Source organism: Tripterygium wilfordii, chromosome 11 (genome assembly GCF_013401445.1).
Source record: "Tripterygium wilfordii isolate XIE 37 chromosome 11, ASM1340144v1, whole genome shotgun sequence".
NCBI classification, from domain to species: domain Eukaryota; kingdom Viridiplantae; phylum Streptophyta; class Magnoliopsida; order Celastrales; family Celastraceae; genus Tripterygium; species Tripterygium wilfordii.
Genome location: NC_052242.1, coordinates 8,669,319 through 8,688,708, shown reverse-complemented (window position 1 = coordinate 8,688,708; position 19,390 = coordinate 8,669,319). Strand labels below are relative to the sequence as shown.

The following is a 19,390-nucleotide window of genomic DNA, read 5'->3' as shown; positions in this document are numbered from 1 at the left end:
CTGGATCCATTTGCATGGTAGAATCTGGAAATTAAGAAAATTTCATGATTTATATATATATGATCAATGTAATGGTATTGAAAATACTAGTTAAGGCATTATGGTATTGAAGACACCTTGAAACCCAATTCATGGTAAATAATTAAAGAAAATCTTTTTTAATTGTTTTTTAACAAGCAACAAGAATTGCTTATCAAAACAAAACAAGTAGCGAGAATTGACCCACTGACAGCCTCTCCCCCCGTAAAGAAACCAATAACATAAACCCACCAATGATATCTGCATCCAAAGATAACCTCAGGTACTCAAAGAAGCCTAAACAAGAGACTAAGAAAGCAAACAAGAGAGTAAGAAAGTGGACAAGAGACTAAGAAAGCCGTGAAGAAGATTATTACATAACAATAGAATGTTGTTTCATAGAATCTCAAATATGTCAAGCTCTCATACACCCAAACGTGGGTTTCAAATTTTTAATACAAACTTCAATAATGATTAATTACTCTCACTAATTATTCCAAAGAGATGTTTAGTAATTAGTAGCAGAGCAACATAATCAAGCATTCTACAACAATAATTCAATTGGTCACAATAACAAAACAAAGAAAACGAGGGGTTGGTTGAATTCAACAATAATAGTCAAACAACACAAGAAAAGGTACATAATTTAGTGAAACCAACGCCAAATTGAAGTCAAACCAATCCAAACGACACAATTAACAACTTAAAATCCCACTCATCCGTCAATCCATCAACAAAACTAGAAACCCATCAACCAAAACTGATCTAATCATGGACATGGAGCAGGTGAAACCCTAATCCCTCAAATATTCATTGAGCCACTTCCAGTCCCAGTTCAGCAGAGAGAGATGTAAACAAACGCTTAAAAACTCAGCAGATCCTAAGCCCTATTTCGTAAACCAACTTTCAATGAACAAAATCTTGAACAAAACCTGAAAGAACTAGTATACCCTAGTATACAATGATCAATTCATACCTAATTCGAAGACGGAGTTTGGTGAAAATCACAAGCTAATTCCCCGGATGCCCATCGCAGTGTAGTTGAGGATTTTCGGAGAAAAGAAGGTAATAGATCGATTACAATCTCAAAAACAAGATGACTAAACATAGAAAACTTGAAATCCATACCGAAATTGACGCAAACCAACCTGGAATGGAAGCTTCAAGATGGTGATGGCGGATATGTGTTCAACGGAGAAGAGACGAAGAAACGGTTGAAGATAACCCGTGTATTTTTCATCTCAGGGAAAGGAGGTGGAAATTTGGCACCTAAAGCCCACGGCTTGCATAATGCAACCCCATTTGTAACCTGGGTTGGAGCCTTATTTTTTGGGATTCGGTTTGTATAATGGTAGTTGGGCCTTTTACAACTCCATTTGCAACTTGGGTTAGAGATGATCTTAGAAGAAGCCTTGACGGCTTGTGGAATTCGAAAATGACTTCAGCTTAGAGGAAGCCTTGATGGCGTGTAGAAGCTAGAATTGAGATCAACTTAGAAGCAGCCTTGATGACGTATGGAAGTTTGAATTGACATCAGCTTAGAGGACTACTATATATCTTCAACCAGTATGTGGAGGCCTTTGCTAGAGGGAGTCAATAAATGTGTATATATATATATATATATATATAAATGAATTCCTAGCATTTCAAGTGTAAATAGGCATGGTATTTTTAAGGTGTTCTTTGACAAGTTAAAGGTGAGTGAAAAAAATACCATGAGAATGCAGAAATAAGCTTTTAAGTTAACACGTGTTAGATTTTGGATCATTTAGTATTACTGCGTGTATCATAATGAGTTATAAATAGGGGTGGAAGAAACCCAACCAAATCGATTTAAATTTTGTCAATTGGTTCGGTTTTTCAGTGTACAGTTTGGGTTTGGATTAGAGAATTTGTAATTGTCAGTGTTCGTGTTCGTGTTCGTTTCGAAGGTGCACATTTTGGTCTCAAATCAAAAAACTGAACCATAATTGTGCCAAGTACTAACATATTTTATATAATATACAATACATCTTTTTTGGGCCTAATATTGTCTATTACTTTCAAGGGACAATGACAAGCCGGTAGCTATTAGTGTATTTTTAGACATTTAAGTCCAACAAAAAAAATACATGGACATAAAAGCACTCATGAAATGATTATTTACCTTTATACCCTCAACCTTGTTCTTCTCTTTCTTTTCTTTCTTTCTTTCTTCTCTGTCTCTCTTTCTTCTTTTTCTCTCTCTTTCTTCTTCTTTGTCTCTTTCTTCTCTTTGTCTCTCTTTCTTCCTTTTCTTCTTTTTCTTCTTCTTCTCTCTAGATCTATTTTTTCTCAATTAAAGCTTAAAAAACTTTAGATATATGGTTTCTATTATTCCTCATTTTCATTTAGGTGTAGATGTCGGGTACATGATTTTTGTTTAAAATTTTCTTGAGTTTATAAGTGATGGATCTGAAATAATTAATCTGTCAAGTTCTGTAAAATTATTCAGACATGTTCATGTTACTGTTTCAAACAGTAACGTAATAAACAAAACCACTGTCACAAATCTAGATGATTCCGGTGACGGTTCACTACATCACCACCACTGTTAGACTCCCCTTACTGAGATGCACAATGCCCCGCAGATTTTGTCTAAAATGACCACGGAAAAGGGAGACTTGAAGTTGGTTCGTTTTGCTTGTGTAATGTTACTGTTTGAAACAGTAACATACGATCTTAGATTTGTAATAACATTGAAATAGTAACATACGATCTCAGATCTGAACGATTATCTTACGATCTCAGATCTCATATTACGATCTCAGATATCATATTACATTTTAGATTTGACAAGATGAAAATGAAGACTAATAAAAATAAGAAAAAGCATAATAAAAAAATGAAGAAGATGATTGTAGAGGTGTGATGTGGTGGAGGAGCGACGGTGGTGGTGGAGATGGAGGCGGATAGTGGTAATTTTGGAGATGGAGAGCATGTCTCTTAGATCTAGGTATCTTTTAGATTCATGCCTATTGAAGAAGAAGGGTAAATGTGGGATTATGTAATTATTAATTTTTAAAAAAGGTACTTATGTGGAAAACATGTACTTATGTGGAAAAGTGAATTTTTATTTGATTTATGTGTCCAACATTTGTCAAGTGGGTATTAAAATGACATTTTTCATACTTTTAATTATAAGTTTGTAGGAGTATAGTTGTATGGGCCATTGCCCAATAGCATATGTGGCCCATTGTAAACATAATTGTGCCAAGTAGTAAAAGCAACCACAATGGTAAAATTTTGTTGGGTCAACAAAAATGTAATGGATTTTGTATTTTGTTAATGTGACTGTATTGGGAGACGTGTTTTGCTGATGTGGTTGTATTGAGATTTTTTGTTTTGGTGTAGTTTTGTTGGGGGTAACATGGAGACATGGAATGTTGTTGGCCTCCATATTGGGTGAGAATGTATAATGTATAGAAATTTGTGTTTTGTTGATGTAGTTGTATTAGGAGATGTGTTTTGTTGATGTGGTTGTATTGGGATACGTGTTGGACTTGACTTTTTGTATAATAAAGATGAGATTTTTGTTGGTCCAGCAAAAATGTCTTATTGCATTTGCTTTAAGTACTTACTTTACTAAAACTAAAAGTGTAAAAAACAAAAATAGTTTAAATTAATAAATTGGTTCAGTTGAGTACAACAGACACTATCGACCACGAACACGATGAAGTCACGAACTACTAAGTCGAGAAAGAGGGGGAGGGCCAAGGAGTGAGGGCAGAATCTGAGTCGCTCATTTGCATAACCAATCACCAGTTGATAGGAACATACAAGTGACGTGGTTTAACATTGGTTAGTTTAAGTCGGTGCTGGTGTCAGTATAAAACCTGATGATGTTCTTTTGGAAAGGTATTTTATGAATGAATAAGAATTTGCAGTATTTTTCATCTCATTCTTCTGAAGTGGACCATAATGATAAGTTCTTCTGCTAGTTGGTTTAACTCTTGGAACCAAGGGTATCTTATGATCATGACTTCTAGAAGGTGGTAGAGATGTTGAACTCTAGAAAATGGAGTCATAAGAAAACAATAATGACTTCAATTCATCCACTTGTTGTACTGATAATTCTTCAAGCAATTCATTGTTATGAAATTCCTAAGAATACAAAAGTATACCGCGACAGGTACAATTCAAATCCTTCTTAATATGTTGAAAAGAGACCTCCTGTATATTCTTGTAAAAAATGAAGTATCACTCTTCAGTTGATATGCCTAACCTTCACTGTTGAATTCCATGGTCAGAAGTTTAAAATTCCACAATATGGGGCTTACAGTTGTCAACCATTGTATACCTAATACCATATCACAACCCCCTAATGGTAGGGCCAAAAAGTTAGTTTTGCAATTATATTCTCCCATATGTATTGGTATTCCTTTGCAATAACTTGTTCTCTTCACCTTACCACCATACCCTATCATAACCTCAAACTCTTTTGTTCTTCCAAATTTCAACCTAATTGCTTGATGAACCTAGCTTCCACAAAATTATGTGCTCCCAGATCTATTAGAATCAAAATTGGATGTGATGTAATAAACTTCTTACTTTCATAGTCTTTACTGACTGATTAGCTGCCAATCCATAAAAAGCATATGTACGCAGTTCTAATTATTGAAATTCTGAAGCCTGAGCTAATCCCTTTCCATCCATAACCACTTATTCAATGAATTCTTCTGATTCATCAAAATTAACCTCAAGAAGTAAGAATTGTTTCTTAGCACATTTATGGCCTCTCATATACTTTTCATCACAATAGAAACACAACCCCTTAGCTTCCATTTCTTGAACTTCCTCTGGTGTAATCCTCCTAGTAGGCAACTTAGATATTGAAGGCTTTTTATTCATATTGTTAGTTGTTTTAACAGGGTAACCACCAGTAGACTTAGCAAAATTACTACTAAGGTTAACTGGTTTCGGAAGAATTGATTTGGACCCATTAATATTAAAATGATTCAACTTAGCATCTAATTGCATTTCCATAACAATTGCTTCATGAACATCTGCTGGTTCAATCTTCGCGTCAAACTTTAATTCAGCTTTTAATCCCCCTATAAAGCAACTTTTCAACATACCTACACTAATCCATTGAGTTCTATTAGACAACCTACAGAACTCAATCACATATTCCTTCATACCAACCACTTGTTTCACTTTAAACAAAGATTCAAGACAATCTTCATAGACCAGAAGAACCAAACTCTTTGCAAAATACAGTAACAAAATCATCCCAACGTGTGGTGGATTGCAAGCAATCCATCCACCTAAACTATTTTAACACATCACCATCTAAGTTAAAGGAAATGATTAGTACCTTTTGATGGTCTGGGGTGCCATAAAAGGAGAAATATTGCTCAATTTTTGGAACCCAAGTCAAAGGATCTTCCCCTTCCACAAATTTGGCAAAATCAACTCACTACCGACTCTGTCGTTGCTAGAAACCCTTCTGCTCTGTCTTTCATTTCTACGAACTCCCCGATTAAGGCCTAGTTTAGATCTATCATCTTCTTCAGTTTGGAAAATTTATGGGTCCTTCTATTTGGTGAGTCCACGTCTGATCAGATGAACTCCAGCCATTAGTTTAGCTTCCAATTGCGACTTAAAATTTGTCGACATACTTGTCAACTGCTTTGCAAAGGTAATCGATAGATTCTCCACTGAAGCTTCAACCGCCGTCATCCTATTTTTCATTATTGTTGATCTTCTATTGTGTCAAGTCATGCACGAAAGGAACAATATGCACCAATGTTAAGCTTTGTCACCTGTATGTTCCTATCACCAGATAACTCGAGTCAAATTGACAGAGGGGGAGGGCTCATTTGTAGGGGTTCCTGGGGGCTGCTGTAGCGCTAACTGTAGTTTAATCCTACGGTGAGTATTGATCTTCACAATCGGATGGCCAACAATTCATTTATTTTTATAATATTTTTTGACCAAATTAAATCACTTAAGACATTGTCTTTTCCTCAAAATCCCTCTTCGTCATTCCCTCTTCCTCGTTTCCCTCTTCTCAGGCCACGGTGGTGCACAGACCCACGACCACCAACTACCACCCACTGACGAGCCAGGCTTCAACAAAGTAGGATCCGACCTTCCTCATCGTGCCTGCTTGTGAAGCCGCTGGGATCCCGACATGTTTCACAGATGCATCGTGAGCTTCAAGTTTTCCTGTTGAACCTCCTCTGCACAAACCATGAGAATGTGGACCTACCGGACTTCTCCTGAGAGTCATCAGGCTGATTCCCTTGTCTATTTTTTTTCAATATGATCCCTTATCTCAGAGAATTTTTCATTAAATTGAATTGGATGCTTTGAGTGGAAATTGTCAAACATTACCTCTTTCTACTCATGCGTCGAACTGATTTTGAATGGAATTCTCTGTTTGATTCTCTGAATTTGCGTTGAATAGGATTCCCAAATCCTGTTCTTAGGATTCAAGGAATGGAGAACCTCTCATTGAAGACGCATCACTTGACCTCCACAAACCTTGTTATATTTAGTTATATACAATCATCTTACACAAAATATGCACAAGTTGATAAACAAGTACATGCAGTGGCATGAGCCATTTTGAACCATCTTACACAAAAATAAACACAAGTTGATCCAATCCTTACTTGGAGCCTTTGTCTATGTTGCAGTGGCATGAGTCTTCTTACAAAATTAACTCTTAGGAACCATTTTGAAGAGAGTCACTGGAGGGACCATATAATGAAGGGGTCAAGTTATGCAGTGGCATTCTAGCTTCACATAACATGCTCATTTGTGGATGATTCATTGGGGTGAATTCCCTGGAAAATAAAGGAAAATTAGCCATTAAAAAAAAGAAGAAGAGGAGAATCAGAGAATTTTCGTTGGATTACCTGACCATGGTGTGGATAATTTGGAAATTGCAATGACATCTTGGGATCATATACCACATTGGACCATAGATGAGGGGTTGTATCATAAGACTGTAGGCAAAAGGAAAAAAAAGAATCACCATCTTATTTAACTGCATGGCTACACAAAATACTTTAAGTGCAAGGCTACACAAAATACCCACTCTCTTGAATTTTCGACAACTATAATTGATAAACTCCTTCTTTGGGTCACAAAGTACTTTAAACTCTCTATCTTTTATGTCATGAAGGAAAACAACATATTCATGTGTGGTTTGAGTTTCATCCTTCATTTTAAACACCATTCTTAATGCACGTCGAGGGTGAGTTTGAAAAATTGCGAAAATTGGTGGCCGCTTGTTGTAAAAGAGGAGAATCAGAGAACTCCACTAGAGGTACCCTTTGGCAAGCTTTAAGCTCAGCCTCCAACTCTTCCTCACGCTTCTGCTCAACCACTCTATCAAAATTTTTGAAAAAATCAGTGATATTGAAGTCACACTTCAAGTAGTCTTTCAAGTCACTATTCAAGCTTTCACTAAGTTGTGTGCTTCGTATACCCAACGTAAATGCATACTTCATGTAGCATCTTGCCCATTTCTCCTTCAAACTATACATACGAAGTAACCACTCATTATCCTTCAAACTATATTTCTTAAGCAACATCTTCCATTCCCTTTCAAATTCAGCCTCCTCGCCATATTCAAACATAAATTTTTTTCAGTTAGTCAAAAATGTAGAACCTTCTTTCATTCGCCAACCCAAATGCTTGATTCCATTTTGATTTAAATGCCAAATGCCAAATGCATAACCCATGTCTTGTATCAGGTCACACTCTCTGCAATGCATTCAACATAGCAGCATCTTGATCTGTAAACACGGTTTAAGGCCTCTTACCACCATGAGCCTTCAAGAAAGTTTCAAATAACCATGCAAATGAATCAATAGTTTCATCATACATAAGAGCACCACCAAAAATCACCATTTGCCTGTGATGGTTAAGACCAACAAATGCACCCAACGGTCTTAACTCTTTGTTGGTGCCATACGTAGTGTCAAAGGTGAGTACATCCCCAAAGTAAACATAATCAACAATCATTCTCGAATCAGACCAAAATATATTAGTGACTAATTTATCACTATCAAATTGCATAGAATAAAAGAATCCAGGATCCTCCGTTGTTTTCTCCTCAAAGTATTTCACAATATTTCCCAACTCACCATATTCCATATTTTTTTTCTCTGTTTGATCGCAAATAACTCCTTTGATCTTCCATGATGAACCCAAGTTTTGCCCTCCCCTCTGCTTCTTTACATAATAATTCATGGGTTGCTCTAGGAGTGAGTTCGGAATCGCTAGCCAACTCAATTGCCAAACCATAAGATGCACTCACTTCTTTGTAGGATCTTATCATATGACAAGTCTCTGGAGGCTCAAGTTCATGATTGTGTTCCTCAACAAAATTTTTGATCTTGTATTTATGACTCCCTCTGTCCAAAGCTATGTTCACCTTTACATGGCATTGTGATCTTGTTTCCCAACGATGAATGCTACCAATCCTCCGTTTGTCCTCCTGTCTTTTACCTTCTTTACAACAAACAAAAACTGCACTAGTACACACTCCATCCTTTTTGCTTTGATTGATGTAATCCTTTCGCACTCCAAACCCCACAGATTTCCCATACTTCTTCCAAAAGTCCCAAGCTTCTGCTAAATTGACAAAACTCCATCCCAATTTTAGGCTTTCCATCCCCTTATTCCTCAATAATCTTTTTTGTATAATTTACTTCTTTATCTACACAATAATCCTTTTGAAAATCTTCAAAATCAAGGTCTCGTGTAAAATAAACATATAAAAAACCATTACCAGTCTTGCAGTGGTTTTGCCCTGTAATCATGATCCAGTATTAGTGGGAAGGCCAATATCATTACTAGACTCGCTATTTTGAGAAAACTATTGTCTGTGATGTCGGTTTGCATATTGACACCGGCCTCCATTTGATACATCTCCGACATTGTACAATTGAGGAGGGGGGACTCGAGTTCTGCATCTCCGAAATGGTACAATGGAAGAGGGGGAACAAGCTTTCCAAAAGAATAGGGAAACAAGGAAGAGGGATGTCGTACAATGGAAGAGGGGGAATGAGTTTTCCAAAAGAAGAGGGAACGACGAAGAGAGATTTTTGGGAAAAATCGGCGTCTTAAGTGATTTAATTTGATCAAAAAAATATTATAAAAATAAATGAATTGCTGGCCATCCGATTGTGAAGATCAATATCCTCCGTAAGATTAAACTACAGCTGGGGCTGCTGTATTGTCGAAACCCTAACGTAAAGCTGTCGCCTATCGTTCCTCTATACTTCCTGCCTTGTTACAATTTTCTAGGTTACTAGCTTTGAATTCTTGTTTAATAGGATACAAATCTGGTTTCAAATGAGCTAGTTAGAGATTTGAAATTTGATTTGTGCTTTTATCATGATTTGAGCTTGAGGTTGGTGTTTTCATTAGTTTTAAAACTTTTGTATATGAGTTTTTTGCGTGTCGATACTGGATCAATTGCATGTTAAAGGTATGACTTTATGTCTTTATATGGGTTCTCACGTGTCAAATTTTGGACACTTTATCTTGTGAATCTGCATGTTACGCGGGTGTTATTTATCTTTAACTCTGTATGTAGATAGGAGAAGAAGTTTTGAAGTAGCTATTGATCAGAAGTTTTAGTGTTTGTTTATAAAGAAGTTGAGAATCCAATGTGTCGGAATTGAAATTCCAATGTATTTGAAGTTGTGGATAAGACGCAAAGTAACTACACTTTAGTTTATTTAGAAACCAATTTATTCACAATTTTTATATAAATCATGAGATTCATCAATAAACACGACTTTACAAAAAGATTATGAATTATAATTACATAATCAATCCAAATCCCAGACTTTAAAAGTCCATATAGCCACCAAAGATCCACATTGAGGAACATCATCAAAAAACATAAAGAAATATGAGATTGATAGATTACCATAAAACAAACTACCTCATATCCATATTACCTGATCATTCACATTGGTTACTCCACTGTTACTAGGCATATCAACATCCTGTTAGAAACTTCCCTTACAATTTATCGAAGTCGAATATCTTTTTCTTGCCACTTGGAACTTAATCAAAGTTGAAATCTTATGTTGCTGACACTGATTCCTAGGGGATGAGAAATTCATCTCCAACGTTCTCATCTTTCTTCTCCTTCTTTTCTCTTCTTCACCTCTTTCAAACTCTAACCTCAACTACTCTCATACACAATCACTCAAAGCATAATATGTAATACCCCGAACTTCTTTTTCTTTAGAAATTAGGTAGGACCAACATGTGTTGAGTATATATATATATTTAAAATCATTAGAAATTAATACCGAGTGATTTGAGGGTGTATGAGTGGTTTTAAAACTGAAATTTGTGACTACAGGTGTAATTGTCCTGACAGCTTTGTAAAGCTGTCCGGACAGCCATAGAAGAAATTGAAACAGAGATGGTTTCAGGCAGAGGTGTCCGGACGGCCATCCAAGGTGTCCGGAAACCTTCCTAAAATCTACAAGCGTGAATTGTTTTAAAAACACCCATTTCACGATTTCCACTCAAACACCCGACCAAAACAAACCCTAAACCCCATTTTCTCTCAAATTTCCTCCCTTCCATCAATCTAAGATCATCAACCAAGGTAAGATTGTCCTCTTTCAATTGTTTCAAGTTGGATTCATGACTTCTCTCTCTAGCTTACATGTTTTTAAGAATTCCTCTCTTTGTCCTAATCTTTCAAGGTTTGAACCCAAACTCAAATCCATGAGTTCCTACATCATTTGAGGCCTAAAGAAAGCTTGAGTTCCTTCCTTCCACTTGTCTCTACAACCTTGGTAAGTTTTCTTAAACCTAAAAGCTAGTATCTAGAGATTGCGTGATTTAGGATTCTAGGGTTTTTAGGGTTTTATGGGTTTTATGGATTTGGGGGAAAAACTTTAAATTAGATGAAATTAGTGATTTAATAGGTTGTTTTAGACTTGTTTATGGTTGTATTTCTAGATTCTATTGTTGATTAGAGTAGCAAGTTTGAGTAGGTGAAGTTCAAGAACTTGGAAAGTTTTTGGGAAAGAGAAGGTAATGGTTTCTTGATTTATTGGGTCAGTTTGTGATAGATATGTGAAATTGAAGTTGTTTGTATATTGATTGGAGGATGGGCTTACCGAATAATAGGTTGGTTGAGGCCGAAAAATTCAAGGTTGAGTATTGGTTTACATAGCTAATTTTTGGAGTGTGAGGTAGGGAAACTTCACCCTTTGCTATTCTATTTGAATATTTCTTCCTATTAAGAATGTTTATCTTTTCTTATTGTTCATTATGATTCGTTCTCGCCTTACTTGCACCTAAGGGAATTGCTGGTGGGCCGAGTCAGGATTCCATATGTGCTCGAAGCACCATGCGATGATGTCGTTAGGCTGTTCAGGTCCCGGTATATATAGGGATATCGGTGGGCCAAGTTAGGATCTCGTATGATGTGGTTATCTACTTGTGTTTGGTGTACATGATGTTAGCTATCATATTGTTGCATTTGTGCCTTTCTTATTACTTCAGTCTTATATTATTCACTTACTCTTTATTATTCCCTACTGGGCCTTTCGTTCACCCTTTTCTTTTCCTTATTCCCTCCTCGCAGGTGAGTCTAGTTCCAGTACCAGGGTTGCAGATCAGGAGGAGCGTGCGCCTATAGACTCGCATCACCAGCAACCCCTGTTAAGCCTGAGGCAGCTTCTGAATCTACCCTATCAATTCCCTTTCTTGCGGAACGGCTTGAATGAGCTGTGACATGGATAGACCCTTAGAGAGTAATAAGACTAGATGGTTCTAAAATTTGATATGTTATTAGTATTTCGTCATACCTATTTTATTGATTGAGACATGTTGTGTGATACCCCAATTCGATGGTGGGATGGACGATTGGGAGAGTGCTCCATGTGATTGGGACTCCCGAACCGGGTTTGTGGACTTTGTATCCTGACGATGACTTATGCTTGCAGGATTGCTCCTTACATTGGTTGTGGATTACATATGTTATTGTGTGTGGAGAATTTATGTGTGATTGTTAGGAGGCTTGAGGCCCTGCTTAGATTTGAGAATTTATTGATGATATGATTTGTTAGGTGGCCTAAGACGCTGCTTAGACTTGAGAATTTAACTGTGATATGAATTGTTAGATGGCCTGAGGCCCTGCTTAGGTTGTGAATACATTTGTGATATTGCTGCGCGTTTACTCCAGGTTGACATCTCCCGTATTATGGGGAGGTGTTGTCGAAATTTTCAATGATTTAATGATTGAATTAATTAGTAGATTGATTAAGATGACACCAAAAGTAACGCATTCTGGGTCGGGGCGTTACATAATAAGGTAAGGAATCTCCAATTCTCTCATTAATCGTGAATCTAAGATTGGTTTCTTAATTGAATCTCATCCAAGAATTATCTCACTCTCTCTCTAGCTGGACTTCCCATTCCAAGGGTGTTCAAAGAATTCAGAGGTGTATGAGAAGACGTTCAAGAGGCTCAACCTCTTCATATTCTTGGATTCTATAACTTCGTATTTAAGTTTTGGTTAGGATTAGTAAAGAATGAATTCTAGAGTTCTTGACTCAATTTGGAGATTTTGTTAAATGAGTCCTAGGCTTGATAAATTAAGACATAGTATTTAATTTTTTTCAATAGCTCATTGGATAGTGCTTGAAGCTAGAAACTCGTCAAGATGTAGAAAATTTCCTCTTATTGTGGTACCATGTACTGGAGATTGGTACCATTTCCATCAATAGACATTATATATCACCTTTTCATGTCTAGTTCTATTGTTGTTTTCCCTTTAATTATTTTTTTTTGGGGTACACTCTTTTATCTACTTGTTCCATCCATGGATGCTCTTTGACTTTTTTCCCCATGGGTTTTACTCCTTGGATGATGTGTGTAATTTTGTTATGTGGTTTTCAAACCTTGTAGTTTTTGGGTAATCCTCATATCCCGATGGTGTTAGCGTCCTCACATAGTTTTAGGACTATTGTTATTTTGCCCTTGTGTGGTCACTCGACCATTGTTCATGCATTATGATTTTTCAAATGGTTTTCATAATGATTTTCATGAAACTATTTTTTCTGTTTTAAATTCATTTATGGCGTGTGTTAAAGATAAAGTTTGGCTTGGGTTTTTGTGCATTGACTTGAAGATATTAAATAAGTTAATTTATTTGTACCGCTAAATCTTCTTGTCAAGTTCAGCAAATTGAAAATTTGGGAGTAATGTTGGGGCACCTGCCTATACATAGTGCAAATCTTAATTGGATTTTGAATATGAGGCCAAGAAAGTCAGTAGCTGAATATGAGGCCAAATTCAAAGAGCTATTGCGTTATGGAGGACACTTGGTGGCTATGAGGAGGAAACATATTTAGGAAGATGATGTTTTCAGACCATTCATCGTTAAGTTAACTATCTCCTAAGTCCCATTCTTTTCGGACCATTCGTCTATTCCAAAACAGCTCATTTGCAATCCATATTTTCTTAGGATTCCTGAATGATTCTCATGATAAACAGGTGGGAGATTTTTTCGCTCTTTGAGACTTAAAATGCCTATTGTAAGAAACATATTTTGGAAGATGATATTTTGCATAGGTTTGGACTCCCTTTCTAATTGTTATAGGTAAATCAAGATCAGAAGCAATATGAGTGAAAGTTGACAAAGAAGGATTAGAGTTACTTGGAGTATTAGATGGAATATTGCTTGGAGACAGTGGTTAGTCTTGTGCTAGAGTTATGGGAAAGTCTCTATTTCCCTGATGATTACCCCATCTAGTGTAAACGCAAAGTTTTGAGGTAGAAATAACGTGATTCTGTCTTAGTATTTCTCCCTTGTTTGTGAGTCATCTAAGTTTGGCAATGCTAGGCTAGTGTTTCCTCTTTTTCATTATTGTTACTACCAATTTCTTGACTATTAGAGGTGGAAGGATCATGAACAAGTCCGGGAAATAAGGTATTAGGTAACTGAGCTTCATTATTTTCTCTTTCCTCTTGAAGACAATTTTATCAAAGTAAGGTCGCCTCTCTACCAAAGAGACATCCATACTCACAAGTTTCTTTTGTTCGGTGCATAACTGATGAACACACATTTTTCAGCCCTAGGATGAAGTTTGGTTTGAAGCCTACTAAGTACATGGATAAACACAAAGCATGAGAAAATCCACTAAATCAACAAAAAGGTTCCTACGGTCAACTCTAAAATTTATCTTTTTTAACTCTTTAATATGATTTTTTACATGAACTATTTGATTGTATGAGTTGTTTGATTACATGAGATGATTGATTGCATATATGAACTAATGGCTTCTTTATGCCAAATAAATTAATTTTGATGATATGTATACTTGTGCTAAAATGTTTGTGAGCTCTATAATTGAGTCTTAATTGATCTTTCTATGAAAATGACATTAGATAGAGACCTATAGAAGTTTAATTTTAGATTACTCAAATGAATATGACTTACCTTGAACATTAGAGATAATTTGAACCAAAAGGTGATATTTTGCATAAGAAGTGCTACTGTACTCGAGTATAAATTCAATTAAATGTTTGAGTCTTATATTATGTTCTTATAATTGATTGATCTTATTAATTGAGTCTTATATTGCTAAAATGTTTGCACGACTAACCTCCATATGTAATGATTTGCAAAGTCTTGGAAATCCAAGAGGCGAAGGATCTTAGGACATTGAAAATGAAGGAGTTTATTGGAAGCTTGATGAAACGAAATCACGCTCATGAAATATGATGATATGGAGGTTTGATTGCATTAATTAGAAAGTGAGTGAGAGTCTTGGGAAGAGCATGAGACTAAAATTTTTGACTTCTTCTAATAATTTAGGACTAAAATTTTCGATAGTTGATAGGAGAACAATTCTCATAGAATCAATACTTTACTTTCATTGTGTTAATTGAGCGATTTGTATATTTGCGATATATGTAACAAGTCTTTAACACCGTTGTTGTGGAGTGTTTTATTTTTATGAATATTGATACCAACTTGTTTTAGATTCATTTGAATTTTATTGTTTTCCATATTATTTTCTCTTTATTTAAGTTTAAGTTGCTTGTTGTCTTCTCAATTTTCTGGTGTTTTATGTCTCGTATGAGACGCTTGAAAAGCATGGACTTTGTACCTTTTGATTTGGATATTGAACGGACTTTTCGACATTTGAATAAAGAAAATCAAGAGGGTTTGACAGGCACACAACTAGCCATGAACAATCTTATTCAAGACGCTGATAACCAGAAGACTTGAATGGAGTATGATATACCTTTGGTGACCGGGACAACATCGAGCATAAGGCGATCGAATATTTCTAGCTAACAACTTCAAAATAAAGCATGCCATCATACAAATGATCCAAACATCAGTGCAGTTCAATGGGATGCCAAGTGATGATCTGAATGATTACATCGCTAACTTTCTCAAGATATGCGATACTTTCAAACATAATGTAGTTTCAGATGATGCAATAAGATTAAGCTTGTTTACGTTTTCATTCAGAGATAAGGCAAAAGGGTGGTTGAATTCCCTTCCAACAAGGACAATCATAACATGGGCGATCTTGCCAAAAAGTCCTTGACAAAGTTTCCCCCAACAAAACAACAAAGTTGCGAAACAACATCACCTATTTTATCCAGTTTGAGATTGTGTTCCATGTTGTCTCGTGGTGCAAACCTTTTACAATGGTTTGGCAAAATATATTCGGTCAATGATAAATGCTGCAATAGGTGGAACTTTGATGGGAAAAAGCCATAAAGATGCATACAAATTATTGGAGGAAATGGTTGTAAGCAACTACCAATGGCTATTAAAAAGGGTGACACCAAAAAGGGATGCAATAAGTTTTGAAATTGACATTCTCTCTACTCTTGCTACTCAACTTGCAAATATGACAAAGAAATTAGATATTATGAGTGTGAATTAAGTTCAATATGCTAATCTTGTTAGTGAATTCTATCCTGGGTGCACAAAATCATGTAGATAGAAAGCGTTAGATGGGAAGTCCTTTCACCACCAAGAAGTTAGAGCAAGCTAACTTTATGTCTTACCATCGACAACAAAACAATTCCTACTCCAACAACTATAATCAACTATGACGGAACTACCAAAATTTCTCATTGAACAATCCTCAAAAAGAGTAAGTGAAAGCCATAACTCCGCAGAATAGAAAAGACATTGTTGGGAAAGATGAAAAGTAGAAGAATAAGGAAGAAGGTCGAGACATAGAGAGGGGAAAAGTGATCAATCCTTCATTAACAAAACAGGATGAGCAAACTTTAACCCTTACACTCCTATTCTTTTCCCTCATAGATTGATAAAGAATATGTTAGATAATAAATTTTGCAAAATTTCTTGATCTATTTAAAAAGGTGCACATTAATATTCCCTTTGCAAATGTCAAATTACATGGAATTTATAGAAAGAAATTTTTTCCAACAAGATGAAATTGAGAGAGTATGAAACTGTGATGTTAATTGAGGAGTGCACAACCATTATGCAAAATAAATTGCCTCCAAAGTTAAAGGACTCAGGGAGTTTTACCATCCCTTGAACACTTGGAGACTTTTATTTTGAAAAAGGTTTGTGTGATTACGTGCAAGTATAAATTTGATGTTGATATTCTCAAAATACCCCTCATAATTGGAGAAGGTCACGTGGCAGAATAAGTACCAGCAAGGCCGAGGTGGTAGAAGAACCGAAGGGTACACTTTGGTTCATAACCGAAGTATACACCTAGGTACAAAGAGGAAGAAGGCACTTTGGTGCACAAACCGAAGACCACGCCTCAGTGTATAACAGAAGGGGGTACTTCAGTAACCGCACTACAGAAGCGAGTATATACGAAGTTTAGCCGGTGAAGAGTCCTCATGGGATGTCAATTCTCAACAGAGTCCTACTCCCCTTTGGAGGAGGGCATGGAAGTAATTTACTTCTAAAAAGCCCTCCAGGAAACCAATGAGAGAGAGTCTGACTCCTATTACAACTCAAACACTTCAAACTTATATAAAAAGGGAACCTCTGCCCTCAGGTAAGCTCTCGAACTCTCACTCTAAAATACTTACTGAGCAAGAGGCAACGCTCGAAGCACCGAGTACACCATCGGGGCCCTACCGAAGCTTACGTTCACTTCTTACGCAGGAAGGAAGGAAGGGATCACGTACCAGCAAAGGAGAAATCGGTCGTTCTTACTCAGCCTGACTTGGCTAATTCGTCTGATTGGGTGAGCTTGTTTTAGACATCATTTGTTCGGCGTCATCTGTGGGAAGGAAAATAAACTTCCCCAAAGAAACTCACAATGGTCAGACTAAGGAAGAACGTCACATTTACTTTTGAAACAAGCCGCCAAGTTATAGACCCCGATGACCCTAACCGGTAACATAGGGGCCATCCCCCTCCTGGGGAAGTTGGAAACCAAGGGGAAGGAGCTCGAAGAATCGAACTGCTGAACCCCCAAGCTGGGCAGTACGACGTACCTTGCACTCAGGCACAGTTCCAACAACTCTCTCAGCAGGTACAAATGTTGACATAACTGATCCTAAATCAACAGTCAAGTGCTAATCAAGCTGTGGGTCGACATGAAATACCCCCACTGAATTAGGGAGTTTGGAATAATGAGGAGGTACGAAGTTCACACTCCGGAAGCTCTAAGGAATTGACCCGAAAAGGTAACCAGTAAGGTACTATTAGAGAAAGTACTAAGAAGGGGACAACCTATAATGAAGATGTAGGTTGTCACTTGGACGAAATGAACAAAATGATTGCCGCTCTACAAGGGGTGACCTCGATGGAGGGAGTATGGGACAGTACGCTTACCCCTTTAGTACCTGAAATTTTGGAAGTTGAAATGCCCTGTCACATCGTCGTTCCAAAACTGGAAAAGTATGAAGGGTCGACTGACCCATGTGACCACATACAGGGTTTCAAGTCAATAATGGAGGCAGTGCCCTAATAATGTACAAGATCTTCCCTTCAACTCTCTTTGGGCTAGCTAGAACTTGGTTCAATTAGCTGCCAAGACACAGTGTGACCAGCTTTGGAGACCTATCTGAGAAGCTCGCACTTGACTTCTCCGCTGCACGAAGGACATCGAAGACTAGTATAGACTTGATGAACCTGGATCATGAGCCTTGAGAGTTACTTTAGTCATTCCTTGCAAGATTCAATAGAGCATGCCTTGGGATCCCATATGTCTAAGTAGAAGTAGCCATTTCATCACTAGTAAGAACGGTAAGGGTTGAAGCGTATGTACGCTCATTAACCAAGAAACGCCCAAAGACTATGGGAGAAATCTATGCAAGGGGCAATAAGTTCATGCAGTTAGAAGACATGATGAAGATCTCCCAGTTCTATACTTCCTTGGTCCTGCTAAGAAAGGCTCGAGCACCCCGGGAAAAACTGAGAGAGATTTGCCTCCACTAAACAAGAAGCAAGGAATAATTAAATGAAGAAGTGATAGGAGAAGGGAGGAATAATCTAGTAAGAAGATTGACCAGGGTCCAATCCCTCGGTATAGTTCTTACACTCCACTCAATAGTTCATTGCATAATATCCTTCTAGAAGTAGGCAACAGGGATATATTGAAGTGACATAAGAAAATGAAAGCCCCGGCTACAAAACATACTTCAGATAAGTATTGTCTGTTCCACAAAGACCATGGTCACGGTACTGAAGATTGTAGACATCTAAAAGACGAGATTGAAGGTCTTATTAGATGAGGCTATCTAAAGCAGTTCACTTCGGACAAAGAAGAGAAGGGGAGGAGAACCGACGGTGATGATAGAGATGATGATAGAAAGAGGTAGAGCAGAAGGGATAGGTTTCCTCATTACCAGAAGGGGACTGCTGGAAGGATCAGAGTAATTGTAGGAGGTTTGGCGGTAGGAGGAGAAAGCTCCTCAGTAAAAAGGGTTTACGCCCTGATTAATGAAGTTGGGAAAGAAAGAAATAAGGCAAGAAGGGATTGAGAGAAGATAACCTTCTCAGAGCAAGATGCAGAAGATATCCAAGAACCGTATGATGACACCCTTGTAGTAGAGGCTGTCATCGCTAACTTCACAGTGAAGAAGGTTTTAGTGGACAATGGTAGTGCAGCAGATATATTGTTCTACCATGCTTTCAAGAAGATGGATATCCCAAAGGATAAATTGAAGAGCTTCTCGATTCCTTTATATGGATTCGTCGGGGAGTCCATAATACCCAAGGGAGTCATATCCCTACCAGTTACTCTGGGAACCTACCCAAGAACGGTTATGCATATGATCGATCTTCTGGTGGAAGATGTACAGTCCCCCTACAACACCATTATCGGCACTCCATTGTTGCACAAGGTTCGGACGGTGGTCTCTACTTACCACCTCAAAATAAAGT

At 37.2% G+C, this 19,390-nt stretch overlaps 1 protein-coding gene and 1 long non-coding RNA gene across 2 annotated transcripts; one reads left to right on the top strand and one right to left on the bottom strand.

Annotated features, from left to right (window-relative positions):
- Window positions 1-7,637: 7,637 nt before the first annotated feature.
- LOC120008743 (protein FAR1-RELATED SEQUENCE 5-like) lies at window positions 7,638-8,668 on the bottom strand. The gene is made up of 3 exons (XM_038859119.1): window positions 8,139-8,668; window positions 7,808-8,056; window positions 7,638-7,755 (listed from the first exon to the last, which is right to left on the bottom strand). The coding sequence occupies exons 1-3, from the start codon at window positions 8,666-8,668 to the stop codon at window positions 7,638-7,640; spliced, it is 897 nt and encodes a 298-aa protein (XP_038715047.1).
- Window positions 8,669-10,569: 1,901 nt separating this feature from the next.
- Window positions 10,570-12,055, top strand: LOC120008585. The gene is made up of 3 exons (XR_005470537.1): window positions 10,570-10,630; window positions 10,731-10,823; window positions 11,621-12,055. It is a non-coding gene; the product is annotated as an uncharacterized LOC120008585 (long non-coding RNA).
- The last annotated feature ends 7,335 nt before the right edge of the window (window positions 12,056-19,390 follow it).